A 19,425-nucleotide genomic window follows, 5' to 3' on the forward strand; every position below is an offset into this window, starting at 1 on the left:
ATCTGTAATTATGCAGAAAGCACTGCAGCCTCAGAATTGCATTATTCCAATGGCCTTGGTATCACCACACTTCAAGAAATTCTGTTGTCCTGTAGTAATTCACTCAGGAAGTATTGTGTAAAGATAGTCAAAGTCCAATTAGAAACAACAAATCAAGGATTTGAAGAAACCACTAATGGCGAATAGGAGACTATGAGAAAACATTGAACATTCTACCAGTTAGGCTCCATGCTGCGATCAGTTCAGATAACATCCTAACAACATCTTACAGTCACAGATCCTTTTATTGAAACAGGTAACTTGGGAAACACTTTGCTCCAGAGCACCATTAAAAATAAATACAATGGAAATTTCTATTTCAAAATAAAGTTTAAAAGGGTTGAAGTCTCCTATACCACTCCATAATTGATACAAAACTGGAGGGATTTTGGGATATAAAGAGAATTCATAATGGGAATCTTCTAAGTTTACCAGATGTAAAATGTTTAGGTGAGGTGGAATTGTCCACTTGAATATAAGTGGGCACATTTTTACTTGGGGAAGGAAACAGTTCAACCTGTGGATGGAATCTGACCAAGATTTAGAAAATTAAATTACAGCATGCATCAAGAAAAAATAAATTTCCGGTGATGTTGCCAGAAACAAGTCGGACCTATTGACTGGGATGATTAGAAAACACGAGGTACTTACAGAGCGTGATCAGAGCAATCAATCCTGCCAGCAGAAGGACAATCACCAACAATAAGGCTACCACAATCTTTGGTGAATTCTTATTCTCACCCTGAGCCCGAGAGTCTGTCCTGGCACCTTGAAACCAAAGAACGACCATTAGTTTGAATGTTAAGAGGATGTCAGTCATTTGTTTGAAAAGGTGCTCTGGTTAAAGCCCAGAAACCTAATACTTTTTTATGCAGTTTCAGTGATGGCTGCTCTCATCACGTTTTTCCTCTTTTTTGTCTAAATAGAGAAGTCCTCCACATTTCACCACTCAAACCATCCTTTTTCACTGACCTTTCCCCACTTTCATCCACCTCTAGCCAATTTGTTTGAAGATGTTTGCACTTCCTGTACTTCTTAACAGACATATGACACTGTTTCAAGGACTCTAATATCATTCTACAGGATCGATTATATTGCCTACCACTAAATCATCAATGTATGTGTATGTTTACTATTCGTAACTTGACATCTGCTTGTTTACATATAGCATGTGATGCAGTGATTAAGTCATTGAGGTGAATGCAATATTTTTGTCACGCTGTACAGTGCATGCAATATAGTGCTGGAAGTATGCCTTTTTACCTCCTTACCCCTTATCTTGAGATTCAGTTCACTATGGCAAACAGTATACGCTATCTCTTCTAATGAAATTCTGTAGTTTTTGTTAAAAACACCTAATCTTCGACTCAATTTGGATTCCAATTACTAATGCACGAGGGTTTAAGTATCCAGAGCCAAGAAGACTCCTTCAATTGCAAATGTGTTGCAGATTCAACTCCATTTACAATAGAAATTTGAGAACCATCCACCCACCTGAAAGAATTAATGATTTAAATATTGTTACTGTGAGAAACTGAACTATTGGGAATGCCCACTAGGCCAATCCAGGCAGATAAATAGGTTATTCAAAATACAACTTTACCTTACAGTTAATATTTTGGGCTGTGTATTAAGGTAATTCTCAGAGAAACTGCATTAGTTGCAGTGCTTAACAAGCAAACAATACAGTATGGTGAAAGGAACGTCAATGTCCAATGTAACTTTAAGTAAAAGGTAAGTGGGGAGGGATGTCACACTCAAAAATCCATTAGAAATACAAATAATGAAAGATGTCCCCAGCAAGAATCTATGGAAAAGGGTATGCCTTGACACCCAATAGAAAATCAAAAATGTCCACAATAGCAATTCATGGTAAGAATCAGTAAATTAAAAATCAATGGAAAGCAGCTAAAATAATATAAAATCACTGATGAAAATTAAATACATGCTATGCTACCTTAAAGAGCAATAGGAAGCAATAAAATAAAAAATGTGAAAAGCTTTTTCAAAAGTCTTTCCTCAAGCTTTGCTATTTCCCTACTCAGTCGCAATTTCTATTAATCACAGAGTAGATCCAGGTACTGCAGGATGGCATTCCCTCACCAGATTATATCTAATTATTGCAGGAGGTGTTCACCCATCAACATATATCTAGTTAAGCAGAGGGATTTTTGGTGAATCCTTCACTAAAATACATACTGTTAATATAGGAAGGCGCTCCTTCACCAGAGTGTATCCAGTTGGTGGTATTCTATCACTCATTTTATGTCTTACCGCTGGCTTGCATTTGATGTACTCCTGAATGTTGTGCTAATCGTGTTCATGAATGGAGGTTTTCCCTCGACAGAACATACAAAGTTTTGAGGCAGTCATTACAGGACTGGTGGTTCGTAGGTCAGCAGCTGGACTTTAAAGACTCAAGGACACAGTGCAGTACCCATAGCCCCCAAAACTGTGAAGGTTGTGGGTTTTAGCTGGTGCAAGTGGTACCCGTGAAAACAAACCAGGGAGTCTGTAGTTAGAGCATTCATCCCACTGATTCTCTTCTGATCCTCTTATTCTATTCCCTATTTTAGTCTCACAACTGTAGCCACAGTTTGGGGTGAAAAGGGGAAGGATCAGCATCAGAATCCAGGGTGCCCAGGAGGAGTAGGTTAGGCCTGGGTCATCAGGAAAGGGAGCAAGAGAAGCAGTAGCCAGCTTATGGAATGAAATGAAATGCACCTGCAAAGCACAACTTCTACTCAGAGGCATCTTGGAGCTGCACGCTGGAGCAAAGAGCTAGTCAGCAGGAACGAGAAGATCACAGAGAAGACAAACGTCTTAATGAGTTTCCTGAAAGCTTTATGGTTTTCTGTAAGATCAAGTTCCACTATTCAGCCATGAAGGAGGTGAAAACAGATTTACCACCTCGTCTTCTGAATTTAAAGTTTGAAACCACCAGCTCATTCGTGTTACTAGATCTCAGTAGACACGGAGGGATATACAGCTGAAATCTTGCAGTAATGAAACTATGATCAGAATTATTCACTACCTTGTGAGCCAAACATAAAGATTTAAACATGGCCCTTATGCAGATAGGAAGCCAGTGAAGTATGTGGAGTTCTTTGGCGACCAACTGGTTCCAAGGCAAATTGAGAAAGAGGCGAGTTGATGCTTTCTGAGCCCCTTGAAGCCTAGACTGCAGTGTCTTCTTCAACCTCAAATACAAGGAATGGCAGCAATCCCACCTCCACGAGGATAAGGCCCTCAACACTATATTTTGTGATGAAATAGGGTTTAAACAAAAGATCTTCCTTGGTGCCCTTAAAATGACAAAACAGGTAGCTATGACCTTATCCACATGGTAGGAGTGGTGTAGTGTGTTGTCGAAAACCTCTCCCAAATTCCGGGTGGAATTGAAAGGCACTTGAATGGCATTTACTACTTTAGGTCCAGCAAGTATTGGACCAAAAGTTCAAATCTCAGCAAAACAGCAGAACCTCAGTCTTTTTAACATTCTCCTTAAGCCAGTTTGATTTCATCGAGCTGCTATGCACACATGCAGTTTCTAAAATTGGCTACAACAGGTTGGATGTCATAGGAGATGGTAACAATAATCTAATCTGAATGTCGTGGACGTAGGAAAGGAGCTTAAATCCAAAAGACTGAATAAGACTAGCCAGCAGAGAAACATACAAATTAAAAAGGGTGGGACACAGGAAAGATCCCTAAAGTCCACCAGATGAAAGCAACAAGCATTTAGAATGGAAATAATTACATGCCATAGTCTGTGTTCAGATGGACAGAAAAGAATAAATAGGTTGGAGAGCCTTTCCCTTAAAAACAAGTTGCTCTAGGTAGGCCACCAGTGCAGAGTTTAATAAAAAAAAAAGAGAATGAATGGACGAAATCACGCTAGCGTGATTTAAGTGAGTTGCGTCTCCTAGCAACTACCTAGGAGACAGGAGGAGAGGCTCTTTCCTGCTTGGGCCCGCGTCCTTAGTGACGTGGGGCATAGAAACCTGACAAAGAGGCCGGCACGTTACCTTGGTGACAGCTCCCCGCTCGAGCTCGTAATGCTGCCTCCTTCGAGTCGGACGCCTCCTCGGCAAAGAAAGTACCTTTTTCCTTGATTTTAAGCAAGTTTCGTCCCGACACCACCTAGTGGCCTCTCTCTAAAAGCGCTAATCTTACGCTGGGCAATAACATACTGGCTGTACTTCTTTTGACAATGAAATTGCCAGCATATCAATTCTGACTATTCCAAGACTAACAAGTTTGGGAAACAATATCCCTTCTTCTATCCTTCTTTATAAACAGTGAGTAAGCCTTGCAAAGGGCTTTTTTATCAATTTTCATTTTATTTTAGTCTGTCTATCTGATTCAATGGATACAAACAACCCACATCACCCTTCTAACGAAGTGCTTATGGGGGAAAGTTTTAAGAAGTTTCTTGAGGAAGAACTTAGGTCTTCCGTTGAAGTGGCGGCGGACGCCGTGCTAACCAAGAGGAAGAGGGCGTCCTCCATCGAGGAGATCTACTTTTCTCTCAGACGGCGAGTCCCCTACTACCTCAGAACCCCTTAAAAGGGGGAAAGTTTCCCCCAAGGGGAAACACTTAGAGGAAGCTTCTACCCATGCCAATGATTTTGGTAGCCCTCGTGCTAGAATAGATAATGGTGCTCATTGCAGCACAAAAGATAAAGCCCAACCTATTGGGGTTCAGAGAAAGGTTGCCCGTAGCGGCATGGAACAAAGAAGTAACCTTCATGGTACAAATGATATTGGAGACAGCTTTAACTCACCATCTGAGTTTTTAGAGTATGAAGAGATGGACATGGATGAATTTATTTTCAATCCACAAGATAGCTACAATACCCTAGAGAACCTAGGCAAAGACTTGGAGCAACCCTCTACTTCCATGACTATTAAAGGCCTCCTAGGCAGGGAAATGTTCAATCCTATATCCATTAGGCACCCACGCAGCACAGAATGGTGGCCCATGGACCACATGAATAAATACTTAAGTCAGTGGGTGAGGAAATCTCTGGACAGAGAAACTCATAACCTTTTGCCCAATAAATGCCCAAGACCCTCCACTGAGGATAAGGTATGTAACACCCCAACCTCGATCCGGAATTGTTAACCTTCCTGTTCAAGTTTGGGAAGGACCCTAGGAAAGGGATAGAAAAATATCTGAAACAGTGACAAGACAAACTCAAAGATGTCCTTGGCTCAATAATACGGATTCTGACATATGACAGAAGAGGCAAGGGCAAGTAATATGACAGTCAATATTGACCTACTGAGAGGCTGGTCCCAGCGAGCCATTTGTTTATTAGGCAATGCCAACGCTGGCCTGATTACTGAGCGACGGAAGGCAGGCCTCTTGAGAATGAATCCCAAACTAGCAGATTTGTTCTCTAGGGAGGACATGGGTGATACGAAGGAACTCTTCTTCGGAGACAGTTTTGTGAAATCGCTGGGGAAGTATGTTTCCACCTTTGCCGCTTTTAGTAAAGCCCAGTCTAATATGCGCAGAATCTTTGGGGAACGCCCACTTTTTGGAAGGGCTGACGGGAGGGGACTGGCTGTCAGCCGCGGTTCCTACAGGTCCCAGTTTTTCCCACAAGACCAGAGGGGCCACACTCTTTATAACAGAGGTTATCGCCAAAACTTCAATTTCTATCCCCAGAAAGGGACAAACTCAAGGTTGCGTGGCAGTAGACCCAGATCTTCAAACCAAAGCTACCAAGGTAAGCCCGAATTCCTATTCTCATACAAAGGTGGGAGGGAGATTGAGACACTTTCCATACAATTGGCCAGAGATTACACATGATCCTTGGGTACTAGAAACACTTGTGGGCTTCAAAATAGATTTTTGGAAACATCCAATTCAGCACAAAAGACCCAGAGAGATGATTTTAGATGCAGAGAATTCAAAACTAGTAGACCTAGAGATCTCCCAGATGCTTGACAAAGGTGCCTTAGTAAAGATACCTTTAACAGTGATTTCAAAAGGGTTCATAAATTCAATTTTTCTAGTCAAAAAGAAGGATAAGGGATGTTGCCCTGTCATAAACTTAAAGTATCCAAACAAGTTCTTAACTTACAGGCATTTCAAAATGGATGGGATCCATCTCTTGAGCAACATTTTACCAGCCAGGAACTGGCTGGTAAAATTCGACCTCAAAGATGCCTATGCTACAATACCCATGGACAAGGACAGCCAGAAGTACCTTTGTTTCACTTGGAAAGGAACTTGGAACTTGGAAAGGAACTCTTTATCAGTTCCTCGGAGAGAGGTGTTTGTCTAATTTTTTACCTAGACAACATACTTATTATGTCTTAGGACAAAACAGAGGTTCAAGAACACTTGTCTTGGACAGTAGACCTCCTACGGAAATGATGATTTATAATAAATAGTTAGAGTTAGAATTCCTTGGATTTCAGGTAAATAACAATTCTATCCCATTTAATTCTTCCCCCACTAAAAGTAACCAAAATTAAGAAACAAGTGTCTGCTGTCCTATCAAAAGACTCAATACTTTTGAATGATCTAGCGAGAGTCCTGGGACTTCTGTCATCTTCTATCCAAGCAACTTGCCCGGCCCCCTCCACTACAGGGACCTGCAGAGACTGAATGCCCTGGGCTTGAGAAAGGGTTTATGGTATGAGGACTTAATACCCCTATCAGAGGACGCCCAAGAGGATCTACTGTGGTGGCTAAAGAACCCCCGCGTTTGGAATGGGAAAACCATTTTCAGGAACGTTCCAGATTTTACCCTAGAATCAGACATGAGCAACCCTGGCTGGGGAGCCCGCCTAAACAAACTAGAAACTGGGGGGAGATGGTCATTGAAGGAACAATCCCTACAAATAAATTGCTTAGGAGCTAGTATTGGGCCAAATTCCGTTTTCTTCACCGCAAGAGCCCCCGGGGAAGCCGAGGCTACGTCTTTGATCAGCCGCGCTGGAGCTAAGGCGGGGGAGAAAGGTGCGGAGCCTGGTGCAGTCACGTCGTGGTACTGCCAATGGGGCTAAATCCAGAGTGGTAGCTACTAAGGACGCTTCAGGTGGGTTGCAGAAATCCGTGCTGTCACTATCACTATCGCCTCCTCGGGGAGAAGCCGAGGGAGGAAGGTCGACGAAAGGATTTTTTCTCTGTGGTGAGAGTTCTAAGAGTGCTGATACGCTGGCTGGACTGCCGCCGGGGTCCGAGGTTACTTGTGGGGAGTTTGTTGACTTGTCATTTACCGCTGATGGGGGGCAGGTTATTCAAGAGTCAAGTGAGGTAGTTTCACAAGCTCTTGGGGGGGCAGGTACTGTCCAGTACTCTCAGATATTGGTTAGAGGGAAAACTTCTTCTTATCTAAATACAGAAGTTAAGGCTAGAGGAAGCAAACAAAAATCTAAATCTAAATCCAAAGTAAAGGGTCCTAAGGTAGCACTATCTCTAGGATCCAAGATCACTCCATCACTTAGATCTTATTTTGAAGCGGTCCCCCAGATTCTCAATCTTGTAGAAGATCACTATATGGCAGGGGTCTTGATTGTCCCAGACACTCTCCCCTCTCCATCTGAAAATGGGTCATCATTATCCTCCCGCACATCAGGTAGGGACGAAGCCACAGAAGAGGGAACGGGTACACCACTACAGTTTACCCCACAAGTGAAAGACCTAGAAGAAGCCGGGGCAGGTCAAGAGGTGGTGTTGGGGGTTCAGGCATCAGGGGGTTTGTCTATCATCGAACAGTCTCCTCCTCTGAGTCCCCCTCTAAACCTGACAAGGTCGGCAAGATCAAATTCCGACGTACAGGTGGCAGCGACATCGGTGATGGAAGGGGCAGTTGGTGGAGAGTGTGCGGATGAAGAGAACATCAAGGCTCTGCATCAGAATGCTTCTGAGAATGCTTCTGCTGGTGCTATTACTGCCAACTTTGAGGCTGAACCTCCCATTTCTGCTGCCTCTTTGCTGGGGATGTTCTCTGCGCTCACGATGGAGATCAGGAAGGGGTTTTCTGAGTCTTCTGCAAATCAGTTAGAGATAAGGAAACACTGTGAAGCTCTGGACAATAAGATTGAGGGGTTGAAAGTCAGAACAGGATATTTGGAAGAGACCTCTGCAGCTCTCTCTACCAACTTGGAGCAAGTTAAGGATGATATAAAAAAGCTTACTAGAGAGGAGCAAAGTCTAAACGAGAGATTGGAGTCGTTAGAAAATAATGCCAGGCGGGGGAATATACGGATTCTCAATATTCCGGAAGGAACTGAGGGCTCAGATATAAAACATTTCATTTCTGTTCTGTTAAAGGAGTCCCTGGGCTTAGAGCACTCAGTTGAGGAGTTAGCCATGGACATACAACGAGTTCACAGAGATCCCTTTCGGCGGAATCCCCAGAGATCGAAGTCCCGTAAGATTCTGGTCAACTTTCGTACGTATGTGTTGAAGGAGCAGATCTTAAATTTGGCATTAAAGCAAAAATCTCTCGTAGGGAGTGGGTTTACTTTCTTAGTTAGGTCTGACCTCTCTAGAATTACATTGGAGAAGCAATGGGAGTTTGGGAGGAGATTGGATGCCTTTAGGAAAGTAGGAGCAACAGCTCAGCTCATGTTTCCGGCAGCCATCAAGGTTATGCATAATAATCGGATGTATAACATCAGGTCAGTTCAGGAAGCCGATGAGCTTTTGATGATGTTAGGCAAGGAGCATAAATAGTTTATATATGCTTTGACATAGCCTTGGTGTCTCTCTCTTGATAAGCCTTATAGACAGCGTTCACCTTTAATGTATAGGTCTATATAGGTCTAAGCTCCTTACGTTATGCCATATCTTCTTATCTATACAGACTAAAATGTTTTTTTCTATCTCTATGCAGCTAATCGGCCAAAGTAATTTTGGTTACCTTCTTTCCTACTGCTTGTTGGGTGGGGGTTTTTCTTCATCTTTGTATATTTTTCATTTTCTATTTTCCATCGCTGGATGGGAGGGAGTTTTTTTTGACGGGAGCCTGTCAAAGGGTTGCTTCTACCGGATCATTTTCCGGTTAGATAACACAAGGGTTTTCCAAGGGGGGTGGGGTGGGCGGGAGATGTTGCACGGGGGTAGGAGGGGGGTTGGGGGTTTGCATAAATATAAAATGGTCCTCATTGCTCGAAGCAGCTCTATTAAAGATGGAAGTAGGTATATATTGACTCAGGAATCAATGCAACAAACGGTAATCTTGGCTTTTTTTACTTTTTTCTTTTTAAGTATGGGTAGTGTAAAATATATCTCCTGAAATGTTAATGGCCTCTGCACCAAGCCCAGAGCTAATAGAATCATGCAATATTTGCGGGACTTGGATGCGCAGGTCTTGGTGCTCCAGGAGACACACCTAACTCACACTGAAATGCTTACCCTTATTAAGAAAAACAACTGGATAGACTTTGCAGTTTTAACTACCCAAACAACTAATACAAGAGGGGTCTCAGTTGTATTTAAAAAAGGAGCTAAAGCTAGGCTGATATCACAGGCAGTTGACCCAGGTGGCAGATGGGCCATATTGTCAGTTGTTATGTCTGGTAAACAAAGTACAATCTTAGGATATTATGGTCCGAATCAGGACGATCCCTCCATTCTGGAATCTATATTTTCACACTTGATTACCTTTCCTGAACCCATTATCCTGGCAGGCGATTTTAATATCGTACTGGATCCTTTGTTGGACAAATCACCCAATAATCGATCCTCTGTTTTTTCTAAGACGAGGGCCGTGCTCCAAAGTGCCATGAAGCAATATGGGTATGTTGATATCTGGAGAGCGAGGTCGGGGCAACAACAAGGGGTCTCTTTCAGGAATTATAAATATCACCACCAGTCCAGAATAGATTTCATCTTAATAAGTCTGAGGCTGGTGGATTCCGTAAAGAGTATTAGCTACCTCCCATCACATCTGTCGGACCATGCAGCGGTAGTAATGGAACTTGCCAGTTTGATTAAAAAGAGTTCCATCACATGGTCTTTTGACCGGTCTTTTCTCTCATCATTAGAGGATATTACTTTTCTTAAATCAGAAACCCATAATTTTTTGAATTCCAACGATTAGAATAATCTGGGATTCGTTTAAAGCTTTTTTGAGAGGGGTTATCATTGGGAAAGTTTCATACCGTAGGAAGTTACATAGAGAGGAAGTCACCTCCATTGAAGATCAGATATCTCAAATACAACAAGATATAGACTCCAACTGTATGGATTCCGGTTTAGATCTGCCCACTCTCCATAATCAATTAGTGACTTTGAAGGGTAGTTTGAGTTCGATATTAAATCTTCGACTTCAACAAAGATGGGAAGCCAGTAATTTGGCCCATTTTGAATACACTGAAGGTGCCGGGAAATTACTGGCCTGGAAAACTAAAACTGATCTGGTGCGGAATAACATTGCTGCAATAATGGTAGATAACAACATCTTCTCTTCAGATGAGGGCATCAGGGCTGCCTTCAGAGATTACTTTCAGGTAATCTATAAGGAGGATAAGCAGATCTCGCCAGATTCTGTTGAGGGTTGGTTAAGGGACATCAATTTACCTTCACTATCTGCTGAGCAATCTCAATCTTTAGATAAAACTATCACTGAGGATGAGGTAAGATCTGCCATTAAAAGAAGTAAGAAGGGGAAGGCGGCTGGACCTGATGGTCTGCCGGCAGAAATTTATAGAGCCCTTGAAATAGAATTAGTTCCATTCCTCACCGTTCTTTTTAATCAAATCCTACTGGAAGGTCAGCTTCCGCCAGATTCCTGGGATAATGCCTCAATCACCCTTATTCTGAAGCCAGGGAAACCAAAGACGGCTTGTGGTTCTTATAGGCCAATTTCAATCCTGAATGTGGATTACAAGATCTTTACCACAATCTTGGCATCAAGGTTGGCTGTGATTGCGCCTCTGGTTCTCCATCCAGACCAAAAGGGCTTCATTAAGGGGTCGACAATTATTCGAGCTAACCTATGATTTAATAGGAGCCATAGATATAGCATCGGCTCGGACCCTTCCTTTGGCCGCCCTCACGTTAGACGCGACCAAGGCCTTCGACAGAGTTAACTGGGTATACCTGTCGGGGGCTTTGGCTAAGTTTGGCGTGGGGGCTGGGTTACGTAGGGCAATTGGCTTGTTATATCATAATCCTGTAGCACGCCTCTTGGTCAATGGAGATTTGTCTGATCCAGTTACTATCACTAGGGGGACACGGCAAGGCTGCCCACTTTCCCCCCTTTTGTTTGATTTTTATATTGAACCCTTTGCGCAACAACTGAGGGAGGACACCTCTATTAAGCCTTTCTCGTATAAAGGGTGGGTAAGGAAAGTAGCCCTATATGCTGACGACGTGCTTATTCTTACTTCAGATGTTGGCTCTGCACTCCCTATAATTTTAAGGATAGCTCGTTCAATTGGTCAAGTTTCCGGTTACGAAATTAATGATACTAAAACCGAGATGCTTGTTTGGAATCATGAAGGGCAAGCTATAGACTTACAAGCGGGCTCCTCGATGAGGTATTTGGGTCTACAGATAGGAAAGGACATAGAAAAAATAGCTCAAATTAATTTATCATCAGTAGCTAAAGAATGCCGTAGGTTATTGCACTCATGGTCTCATACCCCACTATCTTTAATTGGGAGGGTCAACCTAATCAAGATGTCGATCTTTCCTAAAATTTCGTTTTTGTTTTGTACCATTCCCTTGCACTCTGATTATTCTTGTTTAGTTAAATTGCAGTCAGACATAACATCTTTTATTTGGAACAACAAACAGGCAAGGATTTCTTGGAAAAAGCTTAGAAGGCGAAGGGACAAAGGGGGCTTGGCAGCCCCGGACTTGATATTATATGCTTGGGCCTTCCAGTTAACTCATGCCCGTATGTTGTTAAAAATACCTACAGACTACGGGGTGGGTCTAATGTTCTCAGCCATGTTAGAAGGGGAAGATGCTAGTCAGTCAGCCTTTCTCTTCAAATTCGGCAACCCCAAGTACTTCAAAAAGATAAAACTGAAGGTATTACAAGGTTTGGCAAAATTATGGGCCGAAGTCACAAGATCTATAAAATTAAGCTATTTTTGTGATAAGACGCCGCTATGGGGCCTTCCTGAAAACCCCGTTTGGCTTGAAGACATTCTAGCGGCTCCTATAAGAGACGCAGGCTTAGAGGTCTGGGGAGATCTTTTTTTTTAAGGGGAGCTGCTCTCATGGGAACATCTTCAGGCTAAGATCGGCCCTAATCTATCAAGGCTCAAATACCTTCAAATACATAGTTGGACTCAGGCCTACAAATCTCAAGCTTTAGAAAGAAACAAGTTTCCACTTGGAGGATATAGCCTGCTCATAAATAACCTGATGAACAACCCCTTGGGAAAAAAGGAGACCTCACAGTGGTATAAACTCTTGTTGGAGGAAACGGATGGAGTTTTCGATATGCCTGATTCACTTTGGAGCCCTTCAATCTCTGGCCCAAACTTACAAAATCTTTGGACAGACTCATTCGGCCTTTTGTGTAGCATAGTTAAGCCTTCTTGGCTACGGAGGAACCACTTGTTTACACTGCATAGGGCATATTATTCTCCTCTTAGACTATCTAAATTTTCCGAGGGTAACTCAATTGCTTGTTCCAGATGTGGGTTTCTGGCTGCACCAGACACCCATATGTTTTTTGACTGCCCCAGTTTAGTGTCATACTGAGCAGCTATTAGTAACATTCTAACCACTTCATTGGGTGTTAAAGTAAACATTGACTTACCGCTTGTGATCTTCGGGATTTTGGAAGGAGCTCAAGGTGCAGCCAAAAACTTAGTGTTCTATACGATTTTGTTGGCAAGAAGGGAGATCTGCAAGAAATGGAAGGACGCGTCCCCTCCTTCCTTCGGCGAATGGCAGGCCTCCGTCATATATACATCACGTATGGACCTGGCTAGGGCTGGTAATCAGAGTAAAAGAGCTTTTTGGTTTTTTTTTTTGTTTTTTTTTCCCGGGTCCGATGATTACCCTATTATGGTGTTCTAGCCATTCGTACCATACCTGGTCCTAGCCCGGGCTGACATGGCTGCCACTTACACCAAGGTGGTTTATAAGAAGGGAAATGCCTGGTTCTTCGCCTTCCAAGATTGAAACTGCAATTGCTGAGGGATATCTTCTACTCACTTCCCTGGTCATATATCCCTGCCAGTTCTTTTATGAATTGAGACAGCTGACTGTAGGGTAATCTGGTATGGCACTGAAACCATGGTAGTAATGAGGTGTTAGTGGGTTTAAATCCTCTTATGAGTTTCAAAAAGTTCTCAGCAGTCTCATACATAAACCGTCTTGGGGTGGGAAATCCAAAACACTTTCCGATATAGCAAAATAGATCTGGTATTTTTGTTGGGAACAAAAGATCACTCTCAGAGCAGAATTGATACCTGGAACTCAAAATATCAGGGCAGACTGGAATTCTCATTTTCTCCACGAGTCCAGCGACTGAAAATTGAATCCAGAAGCCTCTGGATTATTTCAAAAGATATGGGGTCCAGTTCAGATAGACCTTTTTGCGAGCAGACTAACTTCCCAAGTACAATCGTACTTCGGCTGGAGACCAGATCCCAACGCAACAGCAGGACGCCTTCCTTCAGTCCTGGGAAAATAACAAGGGTTATGCTTTTTCCCCGTTCTCCATGATACAGAGCGTTTTGTGAAAGGTGAGACTAGAGTCATGCACCATCATTCTACTAACTCCCTTCTGGAGATCTCAAGTCTGGTTTCCCGGGGCAATGGAACTGGCAGTGGATTTCCCATGCCCGATCCCAACATACTTGGGCCTTCTTCAAGGTCCAGATGGAGAGGAACATCCGTTGGTCATAGAAGGGAAAATGAACCTTCTTGTTTGGAAGATATCAGGTGATCAGATAGATATTCAGACCTTTCGGAGGGGCTAAAAGCTTACTGGAAGAATCCTGGGCTCCATGAACTAGGAAGAGATATAGGGACGTTTGGAGGAAATTGTGTAGCTGGTGCATGGAAAGGGTCCTGGATCCCGTGGAAAGCTCTTTACAACAGATAGCCAACTAGCTAGCACATCTTTTTGATTCAGGTCTCTCTTATAGCACTATCAATTGTTATAGATCTGAAATCTCATCAGGTCATCCCTTGATTAATAATCTTGCAATAGGTAGTAACCCCCTAATTAAGAGAGTAATGAAAGGAGTTAGATTAGGAAGACCCCCATAAGCTCGTTATGAATCCTGTACACTTAAGTTTTTTAACTCTTCACAGCCTGGCCTGATAATACCTTGCTCTCTCTTAAGCAAATTTCCATGAAGCTTGCGACCTTACTCTGCTTAAAGAGTTTCAGACATTAAAGCGTTCGAACTTTCTAATAGATTCTACTCTTCAGAAGGCGTTCACTTCGATATTTGGAAGAGAACCAAAACTATGTCAGAGTCTACATTCTATCCTTTTTTTCCATGAATGTGAGAAATTATGTGTGGTTAATTGAATGAAGGTTAATGAGAGCAAGATTTCAGAATTCAGGTCTCATATGTTAGACCATATAAACCAGTTTCTACAGTTACTTTAACCAGATGGTTTCAACATGTTACGTATGAAGCAGGTGTAGATTTCTCTGGGTATGGGGCACACTCTTCTAGGGGCGCCGTGGCTAGTTAAGTATTCTGAGCAGGGGGATCCCTACCTGAAATACTTCAAGCAGGTGATTGGTCAAATGCAAGCAAGTTCTCAAAATCTTACTTGAGGCCAGTGGAGCATGTTAGCAGAGTAGACTTACATGGCTTTGAAGATGCATAGTGGTTCCCTCCGGTCTTGTAATGAAATGACGATTCTCCAGTAAATATGCACAGAGAATCTTAATTTCATTAAAGACAGACAGAGGCTAACATTATCACCACCTCCTCACCCTGAGGAGTAAGGGTTGAATATTATTATTTTCCTGAGTTAATGTATTGCTGACTGAAGATGTTTCTTGCTTTTGTGTTTTACAGTTTTGTACAGAATATCTTTACCATACAGTTCTTTTCTTTTGATTCTTTAGATAACAATGCTTAAGCGGAAAGCCACGAGATGTCTAATCCTTGGTGTCATCGCAGCCTACGAGGAGGATGGGGCTGTGCACTGTGTATTTATAGTGTTTTAGTATCATTCTTATGTTTTATGTTGTATTGGCATTCTTTAAAGGGCTGCATATTTGGGCAGCATAGAAAAGCCATTGCATAATGTTAGCCTCCATCTGTCTTTAATGAAATCATGATTTTCTCTGCATATTAATTAGAGAATCGTCATCCTCTCACTGACTGTGCCAGGGGACCCAGCAAGGGTAACGCTATTGGGGTTTCTGTGTGTTCTCATTCAGATTCAACCTGGCCTGGTGGCTAGTATTGGACTGTTCCTATTAGGGCAAGGCCAAGACTGACTTGGATTTGGTTGCTCCCTGTTTGGCGTGGTACATTGTCTAAACATACCACCCGAGTATTTAACAGTGGCTAAGAGTACGTCAAACATTCCACCGACTACTTTTTTGTTTTTCTAAGTACAGCAGTAAGTGAGAGGGTCCTGACAAGTTGTCAGTCATAAAGGGATCACGTTTTAACTCACTGGTGACCCCCCAATAAGGCCAAAACCTGCATGGGGTTGGTTGTGTTTCCAGGGGATGTGGATTGGTATTTTAGGCTGGAATATTACTAATGGAGCAGGGCCAAGGCTGATTTACATATGATTCTTCCCAGTCTGGAGATGAACAGTGAGAAATAAAAGGTAGGCCATAAACCACATCCAACTAATTATCATGATTAATTCAGACGGTCTTTCTGCCTTTTTTGCTTTCTTCTCTTAATCCATCACCATGGATGGATGACAGCTGCCTGAAAATAATATTCAACACCACTGCTGAATAGAGAAAGAGGTGGCTTGAAGGGTGGAAACCCTTAACCGCATCCCCTAGATGTTTCCAAATATAAAGCTGATTCAGTGGATGAAATTATTACAGGTAACCAACTAAAACCTGCATTCCACTTTGAAAATCTCCTTTTGTACCTATATACAAGAGGGCCAGTAACGTTACTCGGAGGTAGTGATGAGGCCAGAATGAAAGGGTGGCATATCAAGCAAGTCCAACTACTTACTAGAAGATAAAAACGAGAAATAACAAAGGAGTTGCTCGACCTGCACAACCTTGTACGGGTGGAGAACTCGTCCTACGTGGAATAGTAGGTTCACTTTTAACGGAATTTATAATCTATACAATAACTCTTTCTCTCTTTCTTCCCCCCTCTCTCCTTCCTTCCCTATATGGGTTTGATATTTACAATATGCGTGAATCTGCAGATGTATGTTTACTCCCTGTTTGTGTGCTGATTTTTAGAATTCATTGAGGTATTTAAGAGTACTTATGGAACCCTACTTGCCACAGTTGCAGCTTTCCAGAAGCACACTGGAAGATTTGGATGATTTTCAATTTATGTCTGTTCAACACCAGTTCTGTATGCGAAATTGCACATAGTGCACAACTGATCGTGTGATAAAACCCTTGAGTTATTGCACCTGTACTTTTAAACAATTATTTTCTCTCCACAAAGCAAATTTGTAGGAATCCCTCAGCCCACGCACCCAGTCCACAGAAAAGGAATTTTCTCACTCGGTGTCTTGAGAGGACTCCATATAGCCAACCAAATGCAGAGTAAAATAATATTTAATCATGCATCATAATATAGTATACTGGGGAAATATTACCCATAAGTATATCCCTTGATGAATGCAATTTTACCTTTGTGAATTTCAAATCAATTTGCAATTATAAGTTATGTTATTTGTATGTATATAAATGTAATATATATGTCCAAATAGCTTTATGAACGTAATTTAGAGCAGAAATATTTGCATGTCGGTTTGCACTCCATACTCTTTACTGGAATACAGACTTTACATTTCATAAGAAATGCTGGGGAGAGCTCGAGCATGAGTCATTTACAAATTTGACTAGCAGTGGAACGGGTAGACCTCATGTTAGACATGAGGTTCAAGTTCCTCTTTTTACATTGTCCCTACAGACAGCTTTAGCTGTGTCCTACAAACAACATTGTAACCAATATTTCAACATATTCTTAGGTGACCTTCAGGTCTGCCCTTGCTCATGATTTGATGGCCTTCTTCTCTATTTAAATTCCTTGCTCGTACTTCAACGGTTCCTTCCTGTAATCTTGTGTTGGTCCCACCAATAGCATTTAGATTTCACCTTACTTTATAATTGGTTGAGGGTATCCCCCCACTGTTGACATCAGGGAAGTATTTTTCTTATGTTTATTTTGGTGTAATATGAGATGGTCTTATTTCAAGTTTGGCGGAAGGAATACTCCATCACAAACATAGTGGATGTTCAACAATTGTAATATGTCGAAAGGGATAGTCACCAACTTTTGACAGTGTTACCTGTCTGCCAAACTCTAAATAAGGCAATCTTCTATATCATCACACACAATCACATATTTAACACAACCACCTACCCATCTTCTATCTTTCTTTCTTTCTCTCTCTTTCTTTCTTTCTCCCTCACACACACACACTGACACTCACACACCATCACACACCATCACACACTCACAAACACCAGCACTGCACACAATGAAGTAATATTTCTATACTTGTTCTCTGTTTCACATACAATAACCTACTCTGAAGCCTACCCACAGGCCAGTAAGCTTCTGCATTCCGTCATCGTACCCTTTACCTGATTTTGGCTTAGCTGTTCGCTCCACTTCGGAGTTGAATTTCAAATCAGCATAAGTCACATCGGACTCCATGGCTGCGGATTCCAGTCCAGTATCTTTGGAAACTATATCTTTTCATCACCTGAAAGTGGCAGAGAAAGCACAAAGCCAAGTTGGTGCAACAAATGTAATTACTTTATGTAATAGCAGGTAAAAATAGAGTTACAATTACGCTACAAAACCTCAGGTTCGAGCCCTGTCTGAAATTTTAGTAGTGACAAAACAATGACTTTTGTTTTCAAGATGAGCCTCTTGCAAATATTATGTGAAATGCAATAATTTATTCACTTCAATAGAAAGGTGCAGAATGTAAAACTATTCTCATTAGAAATGTTTTGATAATAATAAGCTATCAAAATGGATCATTTCTGTTTTAGGCTTTGTCTCATAAAATGCTTTCAAAATATGTTTTTGGGGAAGTTTTGTGTTTTTTATCCTCTGTAAAGCTAAGATATGTTTCTTGATTTAAGACAAAAATAATGTTTTGTATGAGACAAATTAAAATCCCCTAAAAAAGTCAGATTGGTCAATCCTCTGGTATGTGTTTTTATTGTACATACACACGCACGACATTTAGATATGCAATATTAATGCAATTGCTCCCAATCTTATTACTGCCCATTGAGAATAGTCATGCTACCACCTGCAGATGAGAACAACACATGGCAATATTGCTGTTTCTCTATGTTTTTTATGTTATCGCCCTTCTTTAAATCCTACCCTTCAGCATGCACAATTATTTTGCTAGGTTTTGGGTCAGAAATACTCAGTGACTATTGCCCTGATTACGAGGGCTAAATTCTGTTATTACGAGTTGTGTGATAATTATCCCATTCCTAGCAGTTTTCCTCTGAAAAAGTCCAGCAGGTCAAAACTGGTGAGATCTATCAGGGGAAAAGGCTGGTAAGAAAGGTAAAACATGTTGAATTTGGTGTGTTAAATGCAGATGCCGCATGTTACGCCTCATTTTCAAGTTAAAAAGTCGAAATAGCAGGAATTTACCACACATGGTTGATAACTCACTCCAGAGTAATATTCTTTACCATATGTTGGAATTGAATCACCTATGCAGCCTAACGTGTATTGAGGAACTGAAGTTTGATATTGATGTTAATAAATGGTCATGAATGCTCAGCGTGAAATCGGTAGGGCAAGTTCGTATAGCTTTCGTTAAATATCTGTTAAACGTGGCCCAATCATAAACCTCAGTGACCCCTAATATATTCATTCCGGTAACCCTGCCAGTTTCACCTGAGTATTGAGGAACTTCGATTTCTGATCGCGATCGAATCGACCCGCCATTTTGTGCTCCGCCGCCATTTTGTGTTGGCATCACTCAGGCAGCACGGCGAACAAAGTCTATTCTGCTTTTTCTGTAACCTGGTGTCGAAATACGCTTTCTGCCTCTGTTTGCAAAGCTGGTGTTAGGACTAGCCGAGTACACTAATCCCTGTCTGGCTTTTCTAATCCCCGTCTCAACTATCTGTTGGTTCACACTATTCTTTCCTGACCTTATCTTATTGTCTGGCCTTCACTGTCTTCTGCTAGCATTCTCTCGTTTCACAACTGTCCTCCAACACACACAAACGTATCTCGCCACCTGCAAGTTAGTTATGAATCTGTTAA

The 19,425-nt window shown here is 41.8% G+C and overlaps 1 protein-coding gene across 1 annotated transcript in view; it reads right to left on the bottom strand.

Moving 5' to 3' along the window:
* LOC146772515 (asialoglycoprotein receptor 2-like) overlaps positions 1–19,425 on the bottom strand; it is a 70,104-nt gene that overhangs the window by 19,096 nt on the left and 31,583 nt on the right. Inside the window, exons 2-3 of the mRNA XM_085637081.1 lie at positions 17,760–17,881; positions 691–807 (exon numbers count right to left, since the gene is read on the bottom strand). Of these exons, the coding sequence (XP_085493207.1) occupies positions 691–807; positions 17,760–17,832 (190 nt within the window). The 5' untranslated portion in view covers positions 17,833–17,881. The remainder of the gene's footprint in view (positions 1–690; positions 808–17,759; positions 17,882–19,425) is intronic.

Source organism: Triturus cristatus, chromosome 12 (assembly GCF_964204655.1).
Source record: "Triturus cristatus chromosome 12, aTriCri1.1, whole genome shotgun sequence".
In the NCBI taxonomy this organism is placed as follows: domain Eukaryota; kingdom Metazoa; phylum Chordata; class Amphibia; order Caudata; family Salamandridae; genus Triturus; species Triturus cristatus.